The sequence below is a fragment of the Trichosurus vulpecula genome, chromosome 3 (assembly GCF_011100635.1).
Source record: "Trichosurus vulpecula isolate mTriVul1 chromosome 3, mTriVul1.pri, whole genome shotgun sequence".
NCBI classification, from domain to species: domain Eukaryota; kingdom Metazoa; phylum Chordata; class Mammalia; order Diprotodontia; family Phalangeridae; genus Trichosurus; species Trichosurus vulpecula.
In genome coordinates this window covers 292,081,879-292,107,879 of record NC_050575.1, presented here as the reverse complement: position 1 = coordinate 292,107,879, position 26,001 = coordinate 292,081,879, and the positions used below count along the sequence as shown (strand labels likewise).

Genomic DNA, 26,001 nt, shown 5'->3' with positions numbered 1-26,001 from the left:
CTACTAGTAGAGTGTGTTTTCTATAAGGTCTTATCAAGTTGGAAGTACTTAGAGTGCAGGCTTGGCAATATACTTGGTTTAGGCCAGGCATCAGGGGACTGAATTAGCTAAATCAGGGAGCCTAATCACCAGGTTGGCTACAGGGTGATAAATTTTTACTACAGCAACTCATAAAGACCATCTACTCAGTTGTAAATAGATGCATTGTGATCTGCGTTGGTGGAAAGAGTCTCACACTTTGCAGATTACTGAGCCTTGAAGGATTGTTGATGGGCAGCCATACTGGTACTTGGCAAACATTGCAAACCTTGAATAATCATGATTGCTTTGTAAAGAAAATTAGAGACTTGTTTAGTGGTATAATGGAGGTCAGGAGCCAAAGCTGCAACCTCATTATTTTTACTGTCTCAACCAATGGAATTAAAAGCTGATATTCATCTATTAGAGGAAAAAAGGGGAAACACTGCTTTCCTTTCCCTTCTCACCTCATCAGGTGGCAGGTCGGCTGCATGTGGAAGTGGTGCAGATCAGCGGAGCTTTCGGAGAACGAATTGCAGGTGGGGATGACAGTGTGGATTTTTCATTTGATAAGGACACCCAGGACCACAAACTAGTGTGCATGGTAAGTGTCCGAGTTGCATTTTCTTACCCTAAAGATGGCATAGGTATGAGGGGAACTTTTTTAAAACCACTGTGGTTCATTGTAGGGATGCTGAGGTGGGAGAAGATGACAATATTGTTGTTTTTTTTCCCTTGTGGGAAATAATTGATGGTAAATTATTTGGTACAGAGACCTGTCTCAAAAAACCACATAGTAATTTTAGGGACATTCTTTTATCATGTATTATATCAATCTAGGCTTTAAATTGACACAAATATTTTATATAAAAATAGAATAAAATGTAGGTTTTGACATATTATCATATAGATTGGGATTTGTCTTACTGCTTCTCTGAGTAAATGAAAATAGGTGAGTGTCAGCCTAGCCCTGCCCCTTGTGTACTTGGCCCAGCCTATGTGCTCACTGTTCTCTGTATATGCAATGCTTCTTCGTTTTTGCAACTTGGTGTTCATACTGTTCTCTCTTAGATGAGAATGAAAGCAGAATAGATGGCTAGCTATGTTATTGGATTTAACTAGGCAAGGTCTCCATGCCCCCCAATGTATTTCCCTGGTGCCCTAAGTCACAGCACGTGGGCTTCATCCCTTTGGGACTCAAAGCTTTTTGGTTGTTTTGTTTTATACCCTCTTTTAAAATGCATATGCCCTTGAAAGGTCATGATGCCTTAAATTATCACATAAAGCCAACTTTGACAGATAGTTGGGAGCTTGGATATTAGATTCTAGGCAGCGGGTTATGCCAGCAGTGAGAAATAGAGGAGATTTGCACAGGCACATACCTAGGACTATAGGATTCAGAACTGAAAAGGACTTTAGACATCTCATTTTACAGATGTGCAGACAGAGGACAAGAGGGGTTAAGTGACTTTTGCTCATGGTCATTTAGGAACAGGTCTAGGATTTGAACTCAGATCTTCTAATTCTAAGCTCCATATGCCAGATTACTTTACCCTTATTATTCAGTAATGGTTTGTTGAACTTAATTACATGGCCTTCTGGTCTGCATCAGAGTGGGAGAAGCTAAAGCTGCTGGGAGGTGAGGTCCGGTGCCTTGTGGGGCAATTTATTATTTAGTCATTTCAGTCATATCCACCTCTCTGTGACCTCCATTTGGGATTTTCTTGGCAAAGATACTGGAGTGGTTTGCCATTTCCTTCTCCAGATGAGGAACTGAGGCAAACAGAGTTAAGTGTCACATGGTTACTAAGTGTCTGAGGCTGGATTTGAACTCTGGAAGATCAGTCTTCCTGACTCCAGACCCAGTGCTGTGTGCACTATGGAACCACCTCACTGCCCTCTGGGGCAACCTAAGATTGGGGGGGAGAGAATTGCCCTACATTGGGAAAATGAAAGGGCTGCTGACAGAAGGCTGCATGAGTTTCAGAAAAATGGCCAGGCCAGAGCTTACAGTCTGGGCAGGGGTGCACTTCTGGTCAGGCAGAACAGAAATGTGAGAGGAGGAAGTAGAGGCCTGCTCCAGGAGCAGCTTAATTATCTCCTGGGTGGGACCAGGAAATCTCAGCAAGCCAGGACCCTCCTTGTAGACAGTGAAGAGCAAGGAGCCTTCCTGGGGAACAGCATCCTGGGGACCGGAGGTAGATTGAGAAGCTCCTCCTTTCCTACTTCATGACTAGTCCTCACATCCTCTTGGGGTAGCTGGGAAGAGAAGCAGGGAATTTGGGTGTACTTTGTGATAGACCCCCTGCATCCTCTTCATCAGAAGTCTTTCCTGTTCCCTGAAATGTTGTCTTTATACCTATCTGATGCTAGAAACCTAGGGTTTAGGCAGGAGTCCCTAAAATGAAAATCAGCAGTGGAACAGAAGCATCCAATAATATAAAGGACTGTCACTCCAAGGGAGTTATTAAATTCATATAGGAACAACTCTAGCCCTCCACCCAGCCCCCCCCAAAAAGCATCTTAGGCACATTCATAACTAATCGTTCCCAAGGAGTTTGGCTAGTGTAATGAGGTGGCTAAATAGAGAGGAAAGGTGGTGCCCTGGAAAGAGTGCTGGATTTGCATTCAGAGGATCTGGGTTTAAATCCTGGTTCTATTAGTTATTATGTATGTGTGGAAGGGCAGCCTCTATAAAAGTAGCCTTGAGGCATCCTGTGGGTCACTGTGTTGCTTGCCCTTGGTGTGATTTGTGGGACTTGTCCCAAGTGCAGATAGGGCTCTCATTCTGCGTATGTATGTTGTAGGCAGTCAATAGATGTTTTTTTTTTAAATTTTTTATTTTTAGTTTACAACACTCAGTTCCAGAAATTTTTGAGTTCCAAATTTACTCCCCCTCCCTCTCCACCATTCTCAACCCCCAGATGGCATGTAATCAGATATAGGTTCTACATATACCTTCACATTAAACTTATTTTCACAATAGGCAAGCTGTAAAGAAGAATTATAACCAATGGAATGAGCCATGAGAAAGAAGAAACAAAACCCAAAAAAGGAAAAAAAAAAAAGAGAGAGCAAGTAGTTTGCCTCAATCTGCATTCAGACTCCGTAGTTCTTTCTCTGGATGTGGACAGCTTTTTCCATCATGAATCTTTTGGAGCTGTCTTAAAACCTTGCATTGTTGAGAAGAGCCAAGTCTATCAAAGTTAGTCATCACAGATACCGTGTGTCTGTAATCGTGTATAATGTCCTCCTGGTTCTGCTCCCCTCACTCAGCATGAGGTCATGTAAGTCTTTCCAGTTATTATGAAGTCTGTCTGCTCCTCATTTCTTATAGCACAATAATATTCCATTACATTCATATACCGCAGCTTGTTTAGCCATTTCCCAATTGATGGATATCCCCTTGATTTCCAATTCTTTGCCACCACAAAAAGAGCTGCTATAAATATTGTACATATAGGTCTGTAACAACAATGCTATTAGCAGCTGCTGTGGAGGTGTAAGACCAACAATACCAGCACAGAAGAGGGCTGCTAGCACAGGTTCTTTGATCTGCTTTTCTAAGGAAAGCAACTTTAAGAGGTTTACAATCTCACTTTAATTAAACATACATATATCATTCACTTACTTCAGGGGAAAAAGTCAGCACCCTGAACTTCAGAGAAAACACAAACAGAAATTACAAGCAGAAATTATATAAACAGAGCAAATAACACAGATCAGCAGATGAGGCTTCTGTCTGTCCATAGCAATACATACATAGTTACTGGAGAGAGAAGCACCAACATCTAGGTTTTCAAAGCTGGGGGGCTCCTTAATGGCTACCTAGAGTTTCATCTGGCTAAATCACAGGAAAGCTTTTCCAGTGAGTGAGCTCCAAAGCAAAATGCTAACCTCAGAGTATATATACACTTTTTCAGGGTCAGCCCACAGAGGGCGTCACAACTGTGTGACTCAAACTCATGTGACTTAGGCTTTCTCGTGGCTTAAGCAGGTCATCAAAGACTCTTGATTCAATCAGAGTCTTGATTGAAACAAAGGTGAGACTCAATCAAAGGCACTTGATTGCCTTAGTGATGGAGAAGCATTCCAAAAGAAAAAACAGCAATAAGTCCCACTTTGCTTGCCATTACAGGGTCCTTTTCCCACTTGTAAGATCTCTTTGGGATACAGGCCTAGAAGTGGTATTACTGAGTCAAAGGGTATGCACATTTTTATAGCCCTTTGGGCATAGTTCCAAATTGCTCTCCAGAATGGCTGGGTCAGTTCACAACTCCACCAACAATGAAACAGTGTTCCTAGTTTCCCACATCCTCTCCAACATATATCATTTTCCTGTTTTGTCATGTTAGCCAATCTGACAGGAGAGATATTGTATCAAAGAGTTGTTTTGATTTGCATTTCTCTAATGAATACTGATTTAGAGCATTTTTCCATATGACTATAGATATCTTTAATAAATAATTGTTGAAGGAATGGAGAGGAGTTAGTCAATTTAAGGGAACATTTTTTCCCTTCTGTTAATAGGCTCACCCTTGCATTGCACCCTAGTGATAAGTGCTGAAATATCTCCAATATGGGTCAGGATTGGGCCTGGGGGAAGACAAGAAGAGCTGCAAAAGTAACAGTGTTTTTCTGGAGATGGAGAAATAGGCACAAACAAGCCAATGCAAACAGATTCAGACATTCTGAGTGAAAGAGTGTCAGAGTGCTTAGCCTGGCTGAAGGGTTTCAGCAGTTTGAATCATGGCAGTGCTACCTCTCGCCATGCTGTCCTCCTTCAATCCTTGACATGCGCCCTTTTGGCTGCTTCAGATGGGCCCTACAACATAAGCACTGTACCAAGGAGGTACCCGGTCATAAATGAAATAGCTCTTTCTGTGATCTTTAGAATGTGTCTCTTAATTTTGTTCAGTCAATCTAGAAATAGCCCTGGGACTAGCGATTTGTGGATAGAATATTGTAGAAAAATCAGCTTTGAGTCCCAGAGTGGATAAACACAAGGGCAGTATTACTGCATTTGGGAAGTGCCATCTTTGCCATTGAACAGTGGAATTATATCCTGTATAAGTGGATTTCACAGCCTTTTCATATATATGTATACACACACACACACACACACACACATATGAAAAGGGAAAAAAAGAGGAATATAGTGGATAGGGATTGCAGGTCTGTCATAGGACATTGATCTTATTTCTTAATATGCAATTAAAAAAAAACCCTTACAGAGTAGATCTTACTGAATTCTCCCCTGTAAGCAGGGCCTACAGAAAGTTCTGTACTATCATGACACCTTTTGGTGACTTTTATAACTGCACTTAAAGATTTAAGGATAAAATATTCTCAAAATATTCCTGATTTTGCAGTTGGATATTGTCTTATAAAGTTAAATATAAAGGAAATTTTTTCCCACAGATATACTTTTTAAAATTGGAAATGTATTTCATAGAAAGGTTTTGTCCACACAACACTACAGAGTAATTCACTCTACTAAACATAGCAAATCTTTGAAAACAATTAATGGGAAAATGATAATTTTCCTCCCAAAGTTAGCAGTTGTATAAAGAATGAATAAATATATCCATGAAATAGATTAGGTACACAATACACAGTAGGAAATAACCATAATAATCTTATATTTGATAAGTACAGAATTCTAGAGTCTTGGGAGAAGAACTCACCATTTGACAAAAGCTTCTGGCAGTTTGGCAGAAATTAGGTATAGACTAACACCTCACACCATATACTGAGATAAAGTTGTAATGAGTACATGTGGTAGACATAAAGGGTGATATCATAAGCAAATTAAGGGAGCATGGAATAGTTTATCTGTCAGATCTATGGATAAAGGAAGAATTTATTACCAAACAAGATATAGAGAGCAATACAGGGTGTAAAATGGATAATTTTTATTACATTAAAATAAAAGGGTTTTTGCAAAATACAAAACAAAACCCAATGAAGCCAATATTAGAAGGAAAGCAGAAAACTGGGGAAAATTTTTTTTTTACACCAAGTCTCTCTGATAAAGGCCTCATCTCTCAAACATACAGAGAACTGGATCAAATTTATAAGAATACAAGTCATTCCCCAGTTGATAGTCAAAGGATATGAACAGGCAGTTTTCAAATGAAGAAATCAAGTTATCTATAGTCATATGAAAAAGATACTACAAATCACTACTGATTAGAGAAATGCAATTTAAAACAATTCTGAGGTTCCACCTCACACCTATCAGATTGGTAATATAGAAAAGGAAAATGACAAGTCTTGGAGGGGATAAGGGAAAACTGGATGCTAATGAACCATTGGTGGAGTTGTGAACTGATCCTGTGTATCAGTAAGGCAATAATAACAATGTAGATGATAATATCAAAATGCCTGTGTAATTCTGTATCATAAAGTATATGAGACTCTCCACAGAGAAGGTAGAAGTAGTAAACCATTTATTCAGATGCCAGAGAACCAGATCCCACAAGCCATTTTTCCAATCTATCAGAACAGTAAAACATTCCATACATAATATCACAACATGGAGCCTCACCATCCCACAACCTCTCTGACCCCCTGCTGGGGTCTTCCCCAAAACTAATTCACAGAACAGCTAAGTCAGCCTGTTCAGCTCTAACTATCATGATGGCGGCCATTAGCAGCCATAACTGCGCTCGTGCTCTCCCTCTCAGTCTCTCTCACTTTCCCTCTGTCTGTCTCACTCTGTCTGTCTCTGTCTCTCTGTCTCTCTCACTCTCTGTCTCTCTTACTCTCTCTCTCTCTCTCTCTCTGTCTCTGTCTCTCTCTCTGTCTCTCTGTCTCTCAGCATTTCCTGTGACATAACTCCCTTTTCCGGTCAGGAAGCTCCTCCCACCACATATGTCTTAGGCTTCCTGTGAAATAAGCAGGTCACATGGCCTGTTAATGGGTGGGAAATATCTTCAAATCTAAATTGCTACTACATCCTACCATTCTGGAGAGCAATTTGGAACTATGCCCAAAGGGCTATAAAACTGCGCATTACCTTTGACCTAGCAATACCACTACTAGGTTTGTATCCCAAAGAGATTTTTTTAAAAATGACAAGGAGCTATATGTACAAAAACATTTATAGCAGTTCTTTTTGTGGAACCAAGGACTGGAAATTGAGCGGATGCTCATCAATTGGGGAATGAATGAACTGTGGTATATGATTGTGATGGAATACTATTGTGCTGTAAGAAATGACAAGCAGGATACTTTCAGAAAAACTTGGGAAGACATATATGAACTGATATAAAGTGAAATGAGCAGAACCAGACCATTGTACAAAGTAACAGCAATATTGAATAATGATCAACTATGAGTGATTTAGCTATTCCCAACAATACGAAGATCCAAGACAACTCTGAAGGACCTATGATGAAAAATGCTATCCCATTCCAGAGAAGGAACTGATAAAACCTGAATTCAGTTCAAAGCATGCTGGGTTTTTTTTTTTAAACTTTCTTTATTGTTCTTTGTTTTGTTTTTGTTTATGGTCTGTTTTTTTCTTTCATGACTAATATGGAAATTATACATGTGACTGCACATGTATAACTTTTATCAAATTGCTTGCTTTCTCAATGATGGGGGAGGGGAGGAAGGGGAGCAAAGAATTTGGAATTCAAAATTATAAAAAATGAAGGTTAAAATTGTCTTTACATGTTATTGGGAAAAAATAAAATAATTTTTTAAAAGAGTGAATAATTACTAAAAACTCTGATGACTCCCACATTAAGTGCTGATATACCTTTCTGTGGGAGATTCTTAGATTCAGCCTACATATTTAAGCCTTGTTTCTTTAGGCTCTGTTAACATCAGAGAAGCATTGAAAAAAATTCATCCAAAGTGAAAACTTTTAAATAACTCTGCTTACATGATATCCTACATCATTATTTCTTTCTCATAAAACTTTTAATATTTATAAATCTCAGAGTTTGGTGGGGACCTCACCCAGATCTGAATGGAATAGCTTCTTATAGCATTTCCTCTAAGAGGTCATCCATCTTCTCCCTCAGGAATCCTTAACCAATTTTGTGGCATGGACCCCCTTGGCAGTCTGGTGAAGCCTTGTGGAACCCTTCTTAGAAAAAATATCTTTCAATGGTTGAAGGAAATGTTAAGTATCAATTAGAAGTTAATGAAAATAAGAATGTAATTTTTTGCCATCCATGTCCATGGACCCCTCATTTAGAACCTCTGATTTAATGAACATCTCTCCTAGGTACGGGGGTGGGGACAGAGAGGAGGCACAGTTTTTCCCGAGACAGCTCATTCTAACTTTTTGATAGCTCCATTTGTTGGAAATCTCTTTCTTGCTGCCATTGGCCTCTCTGCAACTTTTACCTACTTCTAATAAGTCTATCCTCTATGTGAAAGTAGAATAACCTTTCTTTCACATGCAAGTCCTTCTACTACTAGAAGAAAGCAATTCTGCTCTTGCTAATTTCTTATCTTCTCCAGGTTGGACATCCCTAGTTCCTTCCCTTGATCATCTTACTGCGTGGTTTTCAGCACTCTTACTAGCTTTCCTTCAGTCATCTTGTACACATTCAATTTTTCCCTATCTCCTTCTTAAAATGTGATTTCTATGATCAGACCCAATACTCCTTGCAGTCTGGCCTCTGACTACACTATAGTGTAGTTTGTCCTCGTGTGTATACCTCTGTAGGTTTGTTTTATATACACACACACACATATGTGCATACATATGCATATATACATATATATGCAAAAACATATACATGTATGCTAACATTTGTCACCTCCATTCCACTGAAAAACAAATTTAAACATTTATATTTTAAAACATTACTATGCATTATGTAGCATTTTTACTTTTTCAGTTTCATCTTCACAAAAATCCTAAGGTATAGGCATGGTCAGGAGGTGATCTCCTTTTTTTGACCTAGATGTTACAGGTTAATTATTTACTCTGGGCAGAGTAACAGCTAATCAGTAATACGTCATCAACTAAAACCCAGGTTTCCTCATTCCTCTTCCTCCGCTTTTACCATTATAGCACAATGCTACAACTTGACTAGAAGAAAACTCTTCTAACACTTAACTTCTGCGTTTTCTTGCCATGCTTTTTGCCTTGACTTTACTGATTTTGAAAAATTCTTTTTTCCTACAGGTTAAAATACTTCAAGCTACAGGTTTGCCACAACACCTCTCCAATTTTGTGTTCTGCAAATACAGCTTCTGGGATCAGCAGGAACCGGTTGTTGTTGCACCTGAAGTAGACACATCATCTTCTCCTGTCAGCAAAGAGCCTCAGTGCATGGTGGTCTTCGACCACTGCAATGTAATTTTGGTTTTTCAGACTTGCTTGATTTTAAGACTACTAACAGAAATGCTGTGTGTGTGTGTGTGTGTGTGTGTGTGTGTGTGTGTGTGTGTGTGTTCTTCTCTCCTTTGATTAGTTAAGGTGAGAATGATGTTCAGTTACCAACTGGTCCCGTTTACTCCATCTCCTGTGTGTGTGTGTGTGTACAAACTTGACTTCTTGGAAATAATTTGGCACCAGCACATGTTAAAAGGTCTTCCAAAAGAGAAATTGCACCACTTTCTTTTTTCACCCATTTTGCATTTAGCACACTTTATTATTAAGAAATTTTCACTTCTTTATTTTTTAAGAGTAATCTTTTATTTTTAATTTTTTGGAGGGGGGAAGGCAGGGCAGTTAGGGTTAGGTGACTTGCCCAAGGTCACACAGCTAGTAAGTGTGTCAAGTGTCTGAGGCTAGATTTGAACTCAGGTCCTCCTGACTCCAGTGCTCTACTCACTGTGCCACCTAGCTGCCCTAACTTTTACTTCTTTAAATACTTCATGTCATATTAGCAGTTCTCAAAGTGTGGTCTGGGGACCTCTGAGAGTCCCCAAGACCTTTTGAGTGGTTCCAAGAGGTCAAAACTATTTTTATAATAATACTAATAATCTATCTTAATTTATAGTACAGTAAGTATCAATAAGTATAACCCACATATACACAACTTTTGGGGAGATTCCTTCCTCAGTAATTTTCGTAAGTGGTAAGGGGTCCTGAGACTAACAAGTTTGAGAACTGCTCTCTTACTTATCTTAGACACCACAGCACAGTCGATAGAATGTAGGTCCTAGTGTTCAAGTCCTACCTTTGACATGCATTAGCTCTAGCACATTCCTTAACCTCTCTGATCCCAAGGCAGCTCTTGAAGACTTATTTACCATATGACAAGTGAGTTCTGATCAGCATTAGTGATTGATCCCCACTGATGAGATCACTTGTTCCTTGATATGTTGATGGGACACCTTAGGTAAAACTCATTTCTCTGTTTTGTGCATAGAGCTGGGAGTTAGGATTTCAGCACTTTTCTGTGGTTTTGGCAATTCTGCGTGTTTGCTTCCATCATTAGGATGGATTATTCCTGATAACTAGAACAACACATTGTCAACTCATATTCACAATCTTTTGGCTTATTCTTGCCATATTTGGTTTTTGTAATTATTCTTGTTTTCTTATGCCATTTTAAAAGAACAGCTCCATGCAAAATAAACATCAGATGTGGTTCAAATCTGTTAAGCACCAAGGTTTTGTTGTTGAAAAGGTATAGTTTGTGTGTGTGCGTGTGTGTGTGTGTGTGTACGTGAACATATGTACACATATTTTTTAATGTGAGGTATTTGAGGTCATTTGGAAGAAACACCTGACATTTTTTTCTGTTACTGTACCCCATACTAAAGAATGCATTACAGATCAGGCTTGAGCAATAATAGGATTTTTAGGGAGAGAACAAAGCTGCTTTTTTCATTAACCAACCTCTTCTGTTCTGTGTAGGAGTTTTCTGTCAACATCTCTGAAGATTTTATTGAATATCTTTCTGAAGGGGCTTTGGCAATTGAAGTATATGGCCACAAGGTGACTGATCCTCGAAAAAACCCAGCTCTTTGGGATTTGGGAATCATCCAAGCCAAAACACGGAGTCTCCGGGATAGGTGATTTTCAAATGTCTGATTCTATTATAAAAAAAAACAAACCACAAGACATTATTTTAAGTTCACCATGAAGGGCCAGTACTGCATTTCTGATGACCATCATTCAGCAAGGAATCATCAGTGTACCCCAGCATTTGAAATAGAACTAGTGCTAAAATGGTGTAATGAAGATACTGTAGGAAGGTGGGATATTCAGAAAAATGGAATCCATTTTAAGTCATGATTAAGATCCTCTCCAGAAGATTAATCTTCCTAGAGGAAATATGCTTTAAAGAACAATTACAAAAAAAGTGAATTGAGCAGGTGTTTCAGATGGAGTGGTTAATGGTTTAAGGTTGGCTAGGGAACTTATTGGGAATTGTTTTGTAATTAACAACCTCTTAAGAGAGCACTGCAACTTCTGCACTTGATTTCATGTTAACTAATTGAGCTTTATTTGGAAACCTCTTACTCTCATGCATTCAAGCAGTCTGTGTGAAGGGAGTTGGATTTGATTGTTGATCAGAACTCTGTCCTAATTATAAGAAGGCATCCAAAGAAATTTATGTTTCTACATATCTCGTTATGGTTAAATAAATTCCGTTTTGAGCAACAAATTTTGTTTGGGAATTGAAGGAAGTATGTTTTTGTGAGTATCAACTAGAAGTTACCATATAGATTTGTTTCTGACTCTTAATTCATTTTTCAATTCAGCAAACAATTATTACTAAGTACCAGTTATATGTAATATACTGTATTAGGCACTAAGGATACAAAGACAAAACCCCCAAATTTCTTTGCTTCAAAGTATTTATAGTCTATCGGGGATATGACATGCCCACAAGCAAACAAAAAGTAATTTGAAGAGGGACAGGGTGCTAATAACTGGCATTATCAAGAAAGTCATCATGCAGAAGGGTAGCTGGCACCCAAGCTGCGCTTCTTAGGCAGCTAGGGATTCTGTAAGGCGGAAATGCATTTCAAACATGGAGCACCACTTTCACACAAGGTACAGAGATGGTCAATGGAGTGTCGTATAGAGGGACAAGCTTACAGGACAGTTCGATCAGGACAGAGATCTTGTGAAGTGAATAAAATGAAACAGAACTGGAAAGGTAAGTGAGAAGAAGATTGTAGAGGACTTTAAATGCCAGACTGAAAAATTTGTGTCTTATCCTAGAGGCAATGGGGAGCTACTAAAATTTTTTGTTCTGTGGGAGACCTGGTCTGATCCGTGTTTGAAGATTATCATTTTGGTAGCTGTGTAGAGGATAGATTGGAAAGAATAAAGACTAGAGGCAGGAAGGTCCATTAGGAGGCTATTACAGTAGCCTAAGAGAGCAGTGTTGACCTGGACTGAATAGGCAGTATAACCTGAAAAATGGCGATGAAGGGGACAAATGTTGGCACTTGATTGCATGTAGGGATTGATGTGGAGGGAGAAGCCAAGAATGAGTCCAGGGTTGTTGACTTAATAACTTTGGTCAGATCATTTAACCACAAAGGGCCTTGGTTGATTTTGTTTAATATGTTGCTTGTCCCTCCTAATCTTATATCCACTCTAATTTAAGGTATTTAAGATTTTTGAGTGACTGTTGAACTAGATATAGTTATTCTGTCTCTCTGAAAAATAGCTAAAAGAACAAGTTTTAAAAGTGATACTTTTACATCAATTTGTTACCAACTCAGAAATCTTTTTTTGCTGAGGTATTAATTCTGATGTAATTGTTTCCTAGTAGACTTATAAAATGAGTTCAGCTGTGAAAATATCTTCCCTTACTGTAGTGTATGGACTCTTCTGCTAACTAGTAAATATCATCAATAACTTGTTCTCTGAAAAAATAGTTAAACTCTTAAACCATAAGATTACCCATCTAGATTTCATGGGAACTTCTAAAAGTGTCCCGTTTCAGTTGTCAACTCTTTGATCCTAGAATTCTAGGATTTAGTTGCAGATGAGACATTAGAGCTCTAACTTTGTCATTTTAAAGACTATTATATTGATTGCTTGTGATGTTGACTGCCTCAAGAACACATAGGTAGGTAGCAGATTAAAATTCAGATTCTGTGATGCCATATTCGCTGCTTTTTCCATTACATGATACTGGCGTCTGTGCGACGTTCTTCAAAAAGCCAGACATTGTACCAAATTGTGTGTCCTTTGGAATATTAGTGTTATTGCAAATTTCCATGCTTAAATGTAGAGTCTATATAACTTTGTTTCAGAGAATCATTATTTTTTGATCATATGGATATTGTATGGGTGATTGTAGATTTTTGTTTTAGACAGTAATATTACTTTGTCTGCTTAAATAAAACATTTTGTAAAATGAAAAATCTGATTTTAAAGTTCTTAAATGTTTGTTAGATGGAGTGAAGTCACCAGAAAAGTAGAATTCTGGGTTCAAATTCTGGAACAGAATGAAAATGGAGAATACTGTCCAGTGGAAGTGATTCCTGCAAAGGATGTACAGACCGGAGGTATTTTCCAGCTACGGCAGGTAAGATGATTGGAACCAGAATGATAGAAATGTTAATATTGTTTTCTTTGCTGAAACAAAGCTCTCTTTCAGATTTTGTCTGCTTTAAACTGAGTTGATTAGTGTTATGTAGATGAAAAATTTGAAAAAGAAAGTCAGTTGTTAAACAGGTATTAAGTACCTTCTATGTGCCAAACACTGTGCTAAACACTAGGGGTGCAAAAAAATAATAGTCAGTTTGGCCAAGGTACTTCTCTTTAGTTGACATCTACTCAATCCTCTTTCGTTGCGTTTTCTATAATAGTTACAAGAGCTTCTATTTATCACCATTTGTTGAAAAGTTATATGCTATTTACAGAAAAGGTATAATAAGAAATAAAATTTCTTCCTTGCCTTCAAGGAGATTACAGCATAATAACCTGGAGTAAATAACTAACAAATAGAGTATCAACAGGGGCAAAATGTTATAGTGGAAAAATAACTGGAAAAAATTCATCTGTAGTATATTGCCACATGGGGAAGGGGAGCCGCAAGATACTATTAAAAGCAATATTAAAAGCTTATAAGGTTAGGAAATAAGCTTTCTGTTACATAGGCAGTAGTGAGGTTTTTATTAGAATATTTTATTGTCTTCTGGTAACCACATTGAGAAATTAGAGCGGGTCTGGAGAAGTAGAGATGAAAATGATTCAATAAATAGAAAAGACATCTTAAGAAAAAGGATTAAAGGGAAGAAAAGAGCGCCTCGATGAATGTAAATGGCTTTGTGAGGAGAGATGCTGAGGGAGTTATTTTTTGTGTGCCCTCAGAAACCTAAACAGGAGATAATGGGTTTTGGACTTAAGGTAGAATTTGAGTACTGTGAGAGTCCCTAGAATGCTAGAGCTTTAGAACTGTAAGAAATCTAGTGAAACTCCCTTATTTTATTTATGAAGGTATTTAGGCCCAGGAAGACTAAAGAATTACTTAAAGGTCTTCAGGAAGAGAGACCTCAACTGTCTGTCCTGGAAGCATTAAATGTAGATCCCTAAAGGCAAGCATTAGAATGTACCATCTCTAGCTCTGAGAGTCACTTCTTGTTAACTTTATGGTTAGTTCTTAAATAAGTGGTGAAAGATCATATGTTGCAAATAAGCAGAGAAACTTAAGGAAAACTTTCAGAAGGAAGTGAGTTTTTAATTGTGTTTTGATATTTCATGTAGGAGAAACAGCCTGAATTAAAACATAGAGACTGTGGGTATAGGGGAGCAAATAGGAAGAATTGGACATTAACAGAAGGGGTTGAGTTAGAGAAGTATGTGTGGGCCACTTTGGAGGGCATTGAATGCTGTTGCAGCTTTGTTACTGGAGAGTGGGATAATGAAAACTTTGTTTACAAGAATTGTTCTGGTAACCATACAGAATTGGTTGAATCAGAAGAAGATTGGAGGCAGTAGCTTCAGTTTGGTTATTAGAATACTAGTTATGAGAAATACCTAGCCTTTAAATTTGACCTCCTCACTGGTAGCTGCGCCCTCCTGTTCTGGACATATTGAATGAATGAAAAAGTCCCTACTTGCAAGAAGCATTACATCCTTATGAGGGAGACAAATACATATGTAAGTCTATATGGAATCAATACAAAGAGAATGAATGCACATATGACAAAGTATTTAACTACAAAATTCTTGACAGGGAGAGCACTAGCACTTGGGGGAGGAACAGGAAGAACACAAAAGTGGAAAAATAGAGGTCTGCTGTGAGTGTGAGGCCCAGGTGAGAGGGGCATGCATTGCAGGTGGGGGAGGCAGGCGCATCCAGGTCAGAGACGCTGAGATCTCAGGTGGAATATTGTTTGTGAATATAAGGAAGCCATTTCAGGGTACAGGGAGGAAAGTAATATACACTGAGACTAGAAAAAAGGTGGGGTAAGGTTGGGAAGGGCTTTAAAAAATTAAGCAGAAAAGTTTAGATCAAGAAGTTTAGGGACTAGAGCTGGACAGTTATTTAGTAAAATTCACATCATATTCATAGCGCTTAGTAGCTAATTTGGGCTTTGCTTAAATGTTGTTTAGAGGATTTTCAAATTGAGAATTTTCAGTTTTGGTAAATGCAGTTTTGCCCAGTTTGGGAATTGAATTTTTAGGTCCATTATGTAGCTCATGTATTAGGGTCTGAAGTCTGTCATTTTATGTGCAATGCAGGGAAGAAAACTAACACAGCCTCCTATTTTTAAATTAAAATGTAGTTTACTCTCTTGTGGTAGGTCAGGTTTTTTTGTTTCGCCAAACTTCCCTTTTCCCCTCAGCCCCTCTTCCCGAAACCCCAACAATAAAGCACTGTTATAGCTCTTTGAATATGAACTAAACTATGTGAGGCCATTATCAAATTTTATTTTCTTAGGTTTTTTTTTTTGCAGAACATTTGATATAATATGCATGGATAAATATTAAATCAAGAGTCATCTGTATCCCATCTGTCCAAATCAAGCTTGGTAGGATCAATCAGTGCCCAACTTGATTTTCATGATAAGACAAAGCCCTAGGCAACTAAAGACTGTTGGAGAGGGAGGCAGCCAGCTTGCTTGAAACTGTAGATTCATATGCTTTTTTTCTCATTTCTATTTTGAGGTTTCTAAAATTATAAGCTAATTTTGAAGAGTATAATTTGGAATGTTTTCTTTTAAGATCCTGTTTCTTGGAAAATATGCACAAATCTCACAGTACTAGCCTTGCCTACTAAGAACTTACTCTTGAAGTGAGTTGCTTTTCCTCACTGATTGTTCTTGCTACATCCTCATTTTTTAAGGATATAGTTTTTACTTTTTGAAATGTTCAGTGATTCCAAGCCAGCAGAGTCTTCTGAACTTCTACCTGTAGAGGTCTCTCCATACTAAGTCTTTTGATGATTTAGGATCTTTGATTTTTAAATTGTCTCTGACATAGGGGCAGTCACGACGAATTCAAGTTGAAGTGAAGTCTGTGCAGGAGTCTGGAACTTTACCATTAATGGAGGAATCCATAATATCTGTTGGTGTAGGATGTGTAAAAATAAGACCTCTGCGATCCCTGAAGACTCATGAGATCTTCCATGTAAGTGCCATTGTGTTTTAAGATTCTCATTGGAAAAATAGTCAGAAAATACACTCAAGGTCATCACTAGAACATCCTAGAAAACTATCCTTCTGAGGATGCTTCTGTCATTGTATGGTCTTATTTTCCTTACATGTCTTTTTAGTTTGTAGCATTTTGATGAAATCAGTTTGCTAGAGTCTAGGGACCACCAGGAATGATGGCAAAAGGAGAGTTAAATCATTTCAGCTGCCAGAAACTCAAGTTTCTCATAGTGATCAGTCTTGTCAGATCTCCCCAACCCAGTGCATCTACCTCCTACTGGATTATTCAAACTAATTGCCAGTAGGCACTTAATTTCCTCTAGTGAGTGAGGATATAAACCCAGCAGGGAAAATCCCATACAGGTTCCTGGAGAAGGCCTGATAAGTGTTCCTTACCTTCTCGTTAGAAGCTCAGCCATTTAATTCAGAGCTTCAGGAAACAAAAAATCCTTAAGGGCCAAAGAGGAAAGTAAATTAATCAAATTAGAAATTTCATTAACCTAACTTTAAAAGGAGATAAAATATGTGAAAAGATTCACAGTCAAATCAGGGAAAGAGAAAGTTATAACCTGATGTTAGAGCAACACTATGTGGATGCCAAAACAAATGAGGTAGCCTGTGTCAGAGTTGAGTGAGGCTCTATAAGTGGTTCAAAAGGGACTGCTACAGTTCCCTTGGTAACTATGGGAATATGCTGGGAAAGCAGTGGCATGGACACTTCAGAACCACAGTGTGCTCTCTGCAGAATCAGCACTAGAACCCTCTTACTGTTCCCTGGCTCTGCAGCCTTCCTTGTTCCCTTTGGGCCTACGGGAGTTAGCTTCTCACCCCATTACTACTCAGGTGAGTGGGTGGGAGGTGCTGGAAATAAGAGGTACTTTTAAAGATGGAATGAATTTTAGGACATGCAGGCTTTTTAAAACTTTTACCCCTATGGTTTGTGCATAAATTCACAATTTATGATAAAGCATTTTGATTTTTTTTGCTTCTTTTTCACTCATAACTGCTCTCAGTTTGACTGAATTTGGTCAGTTCATTTCAGCTAAAAGATAGGCTTGCAAAACCAACTTGACAGCACATGCTTTAAGAGGAGCTAAAAACTAGTGTACTCATCTTTTTTTATACCTTATTGAATAACTCAGCTTTTTAATCCACATGGTCCCCTTAGGCCATAAATAATGAGGCCATCCTTTTATAGATAAGGCAAATTTAAGGTATTGATGGATTTTTTTTTCCTTTAGGAGGAAGAAGACGACATGGATAGCTACCAGGTAAACTTTTTGCTCACCATTTTATTATCAGAATGCATTGTTAAGTACTCAGCTGTACAGTATTAGATGCTATATAAAGACAACTATGCATACTTGGACTCATTGGATCGAATAATGAGCTAATTCAAGATACATTCATATTTTTGATGTTTTATCTCTTTTTTGGACTTAGCAGATTTTTATCCTATTAAAGATGTCTTAGGCCCCAGCAGAGAGATGGGGGTGGGGAGGGAGGATATATATTCAGATTTTTTGATTGTTTCAAATGAATTTTATTCCATTAAAAAGCATTTATTTTCTCTCTTCCCCTCCCAAAGAAAAAAACCTTGCAACAGATATGCATAGTCAAGCAAAACACATTGGCCATAGCCAAAAATGTGTGTCCCATTAAGCATATTTATTCCACCACGTCCCTACCAGGATGTGGGTAGCATGCTTCACTGGTCCTCTGGAATCGTAATTGGTTGTTGAGAGCAGGTGGCACTTAAAACCATCTTATTCATACTCAGAAAATGGCTCCAAAAGTAAACCCAATTTAATCCTTTTAATGTAATGGGGAAGGAGATCAACAACTGTATTTCTTAAAGCTCCTTGCTGTTTTAGTAAGGAAAGGACTAGCCAGGACTTTTCACTGCTAAAGGCCTAAACCCTTGAACTGCTGGGTGGGAACTTTTGTCTTTTTGCCATCATATTCTTCCATTGCTTCATGACTTAGTTTCTCCCTCTTGCCCAAAATCATAAGCTTCCTGGCAAATCCCCTCTTGTTGGGAAAGAGTTTTATTTCCCTCTCTTTTCCCTTCTTAAGCATTGGTTGGGCTGTCTTCTACTGTTAGTTTCAACTAGGACTAGAACCCAAATCCACTGATCATCATCTCCTTCTGTCCCTACACTCCAAGGTACCAGGTGCACCAGGAAATATATATATATCTACATTATTTCTTTAATGTTTCACACTATTTTCTTAGAATAATTTACTCCTAAAAAAATCTGACACCCTAGAATGTATCCCTGTCCTCTATTGTTGTTTCTAACATTGGTCATGGAAATTCTCACCAAGAAGGGTGGTGTTGCCCTGTAGCATCTTTGATAGCAGAGATACTTCTGAATGACAGAAGCAGCCTGGTGAAGCCGAGAGGGTACTGGCATCAGGAGACCTAGGCCCACATCCTGGCCCACTTCCCTTAGGAATCCTAGCCATGCCACATAATATCTCTGAGTCTCTGTTTCTTCATCTTTAAACTAGAATATATTTTTGTTGCCTTCCTCACAGAGGGCTTGCTTATGAGCAAAAGACTGTATACATTTTAAAGCATTCTATAAATGATTGTTGCTACTCTATAAACATTAGCTCTAGCAGCCTGAGAATAAGAGTGTTTTGCACATAATGGCTGTCCTCTGTGAAATAAATGAATAATTAATGTAAAATTTTTGCTAATCTTATAATCAAATTTGTAAATCAGTGACATTTGGAGCATCTCTAACTTGCTGCAGTCGAAGCATTAATAAAATGACATGGATGAAAGAAGGGATTATTTTTCTTCTCTAAGTACCATTAAAAATTTATTTAGTGCCTAGTATATGCCAGGCATCATGCTAAATACGGGGATGCAAAGAAAAGTGAAAACAGTGCCTGCCCTCAAGGAGCTCACAATCTGGTGGATGGAGACAATATCCAAACAGCTATATTCAGACTAAGTAATCTGATAGGGGGAGTACATGGAGAATCACATATTATATTCAGTATACTGTAAACTTTTAAGGTATGACTGAGCAACAAAGTGTTCTAGTTAATCAAATGTTAGGTTCACAATTGTAACCATCCATGAATTACTAGAATTACAATATGACAAAATATACTTTAAATTCAAATTAAGTATACTTTAATATTTGATAATTAAGAAGGTATTTTCAGGACCTTGTTAACTTTTAATATGATTATTTTGAATTTACTGTAGTTGTATTGGCAAAGTATAAATATGCTTTATTATTTGAGATCTCCATGGTCAAGAGAATGTCATATTAGCCAGCATGTATTATATCATCTTATCCTTTCTGCCATCCCCATATTTCTGAGACTATTGCTTTGAGTACTAAAAAGTTACTAAAAAATTATATTATCTTTCAGAAAAAGTACATTTTAGTATGATAGTTATTATGAGTATCTCCAACATGAAAATTGTTTATCCTTAGATTTTATAAATCACTGTTTTATAAATTTGATTATTTTTAAGATTAGCAAACTTTTTGTACCCAGTTATATGTACCTATAAGGCAGGAAAAGTAATTAGATTCTTAGATGAATATAATTCTTTATCCCTCCACAGAAATCATAATGCTGAAAAATGTAATCTCACTTGAAAGGGAGCAATTATTTAGTACTAAAAAAAAAAAAACAACCTGGCATCTTTCACCCTCAACATTGGTCAAAACCTACCTGTCTTTAAGGAGTAAGTTGTTTGTTTTGGGTAGGCTATTCTCATTCAACTCAAATAGTGATGTACTATGTTATGGATGTAGCACAAAGTGGCCAAAACCAGTGAGACATTCCTAGAATGGAAATTCCTAGAATTTTGAGAGTTATTCAGTGTGGCCAAATTCAGCCTCCTGTCCAGGACAGCCATCCTTTCTACAACATGCCTGGAAAGTGAGCATCTGATTTCTGCTTCAAGACTTCTCAGGATTCATAGTATAATAAGACACATGTATGGTTTGCAGTAGTTTTTAAGAAAATTTTCCAGAATAATGAATTGATTTAGTAAAAGGCATTCTGAAGTGACAGTAAGGACAAAAGATGTTAGAAGATTTTGAAGATTCTAAAAAGCTTGAAGCCCCATCTCTTGAGTTGTTAGAAAGGCAACTGACCTTGGTTCCAAAGGATATGCCATAGGAACAAGTCTTGGCATCTCTTTTGATACTATAACTTCTAAGATGCTCTGGTATGACTAAGGCTGAAAAAAAAATTGTACTGGGATCAAAGCAGGTAGCATGGTCGAGTAGACAGAACTCAGCACATGAGGGTTATAGTCTCTCTGGCCAGAACTCCCTGTTTCTCTGTGAGTGAAGCCTGCGGATGAGATGCCACCTTCCAGCTCTAATATTCTATGACTCACTTGTGGGGTAAAGACTAGAACATTGTACAAGGGATCACAGTTACACTACATTCTACCACAAGGCAAAATAAACTAGCTTTGACTAGAAAATGTTATCATGTGCACTCTGATTTACCTCTGCTTTCAGGATAGGGATTTGGAGAGACTACGTCGAAAATGGCTGAACACACTAACCAAACGTCAAGAATACTTGGACCAACAACTACAAAAGCTTGTCAGTAAGCCTGGTAAGAAAAGCACAATTAGGGATATTTTTCTTAATGAATGGTATTATTCCCACTGGTGGCTGTTTGAATCAAGACCCAGGTAAATGAAATGACTTGGAACAAGTCAGGGATACCCTTGTTTTATTTGTATCATATCTTCTCAGAGAGGTTCACTCAACCTGTTAGTTACTTGTATTTCAGGCCTAAAAAAAAAATAAAGGTTTCACCTTTATAGTTAGGAATATATCAGTTCAAAAGCAGATTTTCCCCTGAAAAGTACTATAATTACAGTTCTCTGGGTAAGAGAGACTCTGTCTTGTACAACTTCTCCAACTTGGAAACCTTCCATGAACTGGAGAAGTCCTCTCTGAGAGGGCATGTTTGAGCTTGTGAGGGAGGAGATGGCTTGTGCCGGGGCCTAGACTGCAGCAGAACAGTTGTGCCTCAAGTGAAAGTGGCCTGTGAGATTGTCTTTTTTGATGTTCTGTCCTGCTACCACAGATAAAACAGAAGATGACGCTGACAGGGAAGCTCAGCTTCTAGAAATGAGGTTGACTTTAACTGAGGAAAGGAATGCCGTCATGGTCCCATCTGCCGGCAGTGGTATCCCTGGGGCTCCAGCAGAATGGTAAGAACAGAGCAGTGGGCCCTTCAAAATCCTGAACAGTAACTATTCTGTCTTTATTCATATGGGATTTCTGCTGCTGCTTTCTCTTGTGGCAGAGTCACACAAGTATAGGGTGGAAAAGTTGTTTAAATTCTGAGACTATGACTGATTGTCACAGGTTGAATAACTATAACCTAAAAATGTTTTTATTAAATAATGCTGTTATTGACCAGGGTAATTAAGACCTTCTGAGAATGTGAATCAATATTTAGTACCACTCCACTTAGCTTTAAAAAAATTAGTTAATATGTTAATTACTGGGTTCATTCACTTAAAAGCCTGCTTGGTCATAATAAAATTATGTCTCCAGGAGCTTTTGGTTTGGGGAAAGCTTAAGCTGTTGAGTCAGCAGATACTCTGTGTCCTTTTAGAAATAGTAAAAACAGTTAAATTAAACCATATGGAAATCTCTCTGAATTTGTATAAAAGAATCAGCAAAGGAAAGGGCTCCTATTATAAGAAGACACATGTTTCTTATAAAGAGCAGGTCCTCTCAGAGGATATGAAAATTACATGGGCGTGAGCTGGTGAAAAGGAAGAAGCTGTTCCCCTGAGGTCCTTGCAGCGTTAGTAATGGTAAATTATAGTAAAAACCAATGCTCAAGGTTACCGCTGACCTGACCCGCAATAGCACTGGATGTTTTCTAAGTCTGTGTCCTGAAGGACATGCTGCTCATTAAACCGGCTTCATTTAAAATGCCACTTTCTCTTATGTCCTAGGACCCCAGTGCTTGGTATGGAAACTCATATTCCTGTCATATTTCTTGACTTGAGTGGTAAGTTTGGTGTTTTCAGGGGTCTGTTTTTCATGGGTAGTGAGGTGTTTTAGTATGATGTAACAATGTTGCTAGCAGCTACTGTGGGTAGCTGCCAGCTCTTGTTCTTTGATCTGCTTTTCTAAGGAAAGCAACCTTAAGGGGTTAACGATCTCACTTTTATCAAACATACATATCTCATTCACTTAGTTCAGGGGGAAAAGCCAGTACCCTGAACTTCAGAACAAATATAGCCAGAATTGCAAACAGAAAATATCAACAGATCAAATAACACAATTCAACAGACAGGCTTTGTCTGATCAAGACACCACATACATAATTACCAAAAAGAGAAGCACCAACATCTGGGTTTTCTTCAAAGCCAGGGGGCTCCAGGCGCTACCCAGAGTCTCCATGCCAACACTCTTCCAGTGAGTGAGAGCCCCAAACAAAATGCCAACCTCTGAGTTTATATACCCTTCTTAGGGCCCGAAGGCATCACATCTAATCAGCAAAAAGGTGTGGGCCTGGGGCTTTACACCTAGTAAGACTTAATCAAAGGCACTTGATTACTTCAGTGCTCCAAAAGGGAGAACAGTTAAAAAAAAAAAAGTCCCACCGTGCTTAATACCACAGATGACTACTAATGATAGCTTTAAGATTTACAAAACCACTTTACGTTTTTGTCTCATTTGACCCTCACAACTCTAAGTGGATATTATTATTACTGTAGAATATTATTATTACCATTTTGCAGATGATGAAACTGAGGCTCAGAGAAGTTATAAGTAGTCACAGACCTAGCGGCTGCCGTGGCAGTATTCAAACTGAGGACTCTCCTGACTGTTTCTACTACATATTGTTGCATTTAACAGTTAACTCACAAAACTTAAAATTATATAATACAGTAATTATTAAGATAGAAGCAGTCAAAGGCACAGCAAGTATCCTTATGCTCAAGAAAGGAAGATTTTTTTTAAAATAAACAATAATATGGTTGTTAGCATGGAAAAATTCTTCTGTTGGTTCCCCTGTGCCCTCTTCTCATATTTCCATCTGCTACAACTCCCAGTGATGTGTATCCTTCTCCCTTGTCAGCTGATGGTGTGATGTGGGTTATGCTCTCAGAATCTTTTCCTGTTTAACACTTTAGAATAGATATTTGAAAAAGAGTTTCTGTATTTGTCTTCTCACTTCAAAAGGGCTACTAACCATCTGCATTTACATACCACTTTTCCTTTTCACACTGCTCTGTGAGCGTTAACTAATTTGTCTTCACATTGTTCCTGTGAGTTGTTATACTGTTTACCAAGAACTATAATTTCCAGTTTGAAATATGCTGTTTTTACCCAAAGTAAAAATGCTTTTTCATAAAAATATTTCTGCAAAACAAAAAGTAGGAATGGGACTTTTGAGTAGTTGAAAAAAGGTTTAAGATCAGCCGTTAAACTAAAGTAGCACCCTCCAGCCCTGCAAAAAGTACATTTTGGAAAGAAATTTTACTGTGTAGTATCTAGAAATCTACTGTGTAGATCAGAGCAGTTTGGTTATACTTGGTGTTTTTCCCCAAAGAGCTCAAAATCACCATGACAAAGCAACTTTAGCACCACATACCACCCCTAAGAGAGAAGGGGAGAAAAGCATTGAGTAGAATCTGCCTTCAGTTTGGCTTAGTTTGAGGAAGATTTGCCTTTCCAGGTTACGCCATGGGAATTTAGTGTCATCATGGGCTTCTAACGATGAATTTGTCTTGATTCTTAGATTAGGTGATGCACCACAAGAGTGGGAAGGGTAAGCTCCTCCAAAGAGGAAAATAAAGAGGGGGCCACCATGGACCAATAAAACCATATTTAGTACAGAAAGCCTCTGATATGAGCAGAGCTATTTCACTTTGCCCTGGGAGCCACAGATTGTTGTACTTCCATAGGCCCAGAAAGACAGTTCAGGGTGAACACAGGCTATAGAAAATCCTTGCAAGGCTTCTCTCCTCCCCTAGTTAGAGTAGTCTAAAGCTTTCCTCTGGTTCTAGAGATTCAGGCTGTGCACTTCATTGGCATTAGGGGAACTGTGATCCCCAGCTCATTTGGCCAGTTGGCTGTCGTGCAAGACTAAATTATCAGATGAGGTGCTGCTCCCCTCCCATCTGATTTCCTTCTGTGTTATATATTTCTCCAAATTCAGAACTCAGGTGCAACAGTTAAGGGTACTGACCTTAGTTGCTTCACTTTTGTTGGTCTCAATTGTCTGCTTAACCTTTGAAAAGGGAATAATATTTCACCTGTCTAAAGGCAGGTGGCTGGTCCAGATGACCTCTTGAGATCCTTACCATATCTGAGATGCAGGATTTTAGAGCAGAGAATGAAAGAAAATTAAAGTAGAAGAATATAGATTAATTGCATTGATTTTTAGCTGAAACAAGTATTCTCCTTTTGACTGATTTCTGTACTTAATGGTGGTTCTTTGTTCTAGCTGATGATTTCAGCTCACAGGATAATCTTGATGACCCAGACCCTGCAGGATGGGATGCTACTCTCACTGGTGAAGAAGAGGAGGAGTTTTTTGAACTGCAGATTGTAAAACATCATGAAGGAGAGGTAAAAAAAGAAAAAGACTCAGGAAGGTCAAAAAAGGAGTGGTTTCATTTCATTAGCCTTTCCATAAGGCTCCTAAGGGAACCAGCTAGATGATCATATGCCAGGGCTCTCAGAACGTATAGTTGAAAGCTCCTCTTCAGAAATTGTAGGAAGAATAGAGCTTGACCATCAAATTAAATTTAGTCAACTCTTGATTTTCTGCACCAGTGAAGGGGGAGTGAGTGTCAATAATTGAAATCAGCAAATGATCTACTCAAGTTGGTCCGGGGCATGGCCCTGCTCCTGTGGGAATTGGGAGAGTGAACTGTTCACCCCTATAAAACCTTATCTAAGTGGGAGACAAGGTCCCTGACATAGGAAGCTTGAAGCTCTTTGCTTTCCCGACTGTGTTCTCACATCTGCTGTTGGGGTAGGGATTCAGTGTATAACCTCTTAAACCGAGTGGAAGGACATCCTGCCCCGGGAAGCCCTCCTTGTTGTTAGGGCAGGATTTTTGTTGCCTTGCTTCTGTGCTGATTAGCTCGGTTAGAGCTTCAGCCCAGTCACGGTGGTGCCATGGCAGGGAGTGGTATTAGTAAACCCTTCAAGGAGGACCCTGACAGGATACCCAGCTACTGTCTTGGGCCTAGGCAGGTGATCCGCATGGGTGACCTGTCATTGAAAACTTAAAATGTTTTATACAAGTGCTTTAGGTACAGCCTAAAATTAGATCCTTGGAACAACTCCTTAAGCAAGGTAGTATAGGCATCACTGTCCCCATTTCACATATGGTAAGGCTGAGGCTCAGGGAGATAAAGAGATTTGTCCACACGACTAGCTAATCAGTGTCAGA

The 26,001-nt window shown here is 38.5% G+C and overlaps 1 protein-coding gene across 1 annotated transcript in view; it reads left to right on the top strand.

Moving 5' to 3' along the window:
- The window catches only part of KIF13B (kinesin family member 13B), a 248,738-nt gene that overhangs the window by 157,779 nt on the left and 64,958 nt on the right, over nucleotides 1-26,001 (top strand). The window contains exons 21-30 of the mRNA XM_036752476.1: nucleotides 494-622; nucleotides 9,173-9,343; nucleotides 10,856-11,013; nucleotides 13,361-13,493; nucleotides 16,397-16,543; nucleotides 17,808-17,837; nucleotides 21,075-21,174; nucleotides 21,655-21,781; nucleotides 22,541-22,596; nucleotides 25,045-25,169. Of these exons, the coding sequence (XP_036608371.1) occupies nucleotides 494-622; nucleotides 9,173-9,343; nucleotides 10,856-11,013; nucleotides 13,361-13,493; nucleotides 16,397-16,543; nucleotides 17,808-17,837; nucleotides 21,075-21,174; nucleotides 21,655-21,781; nucleotides 22,541-22,596; nucleotides 25,045-25,169 (1,176 nt within the window). The remainder of the gene's footprint in view (nucleotides 1-493; nucleotides 623-9,172; nucleotides 9,344-10,855; nucleotides 11,014-13,360; nucleotides 13,494-16,396; nucleotides 16,544-17,807; nucleotides 17,838-21,074; nucleotides 21,175-21,654; nucleotides 21,782-22,540; nucleotides 22,597-25,044; nucleotides 25,170-26,001) is intronic.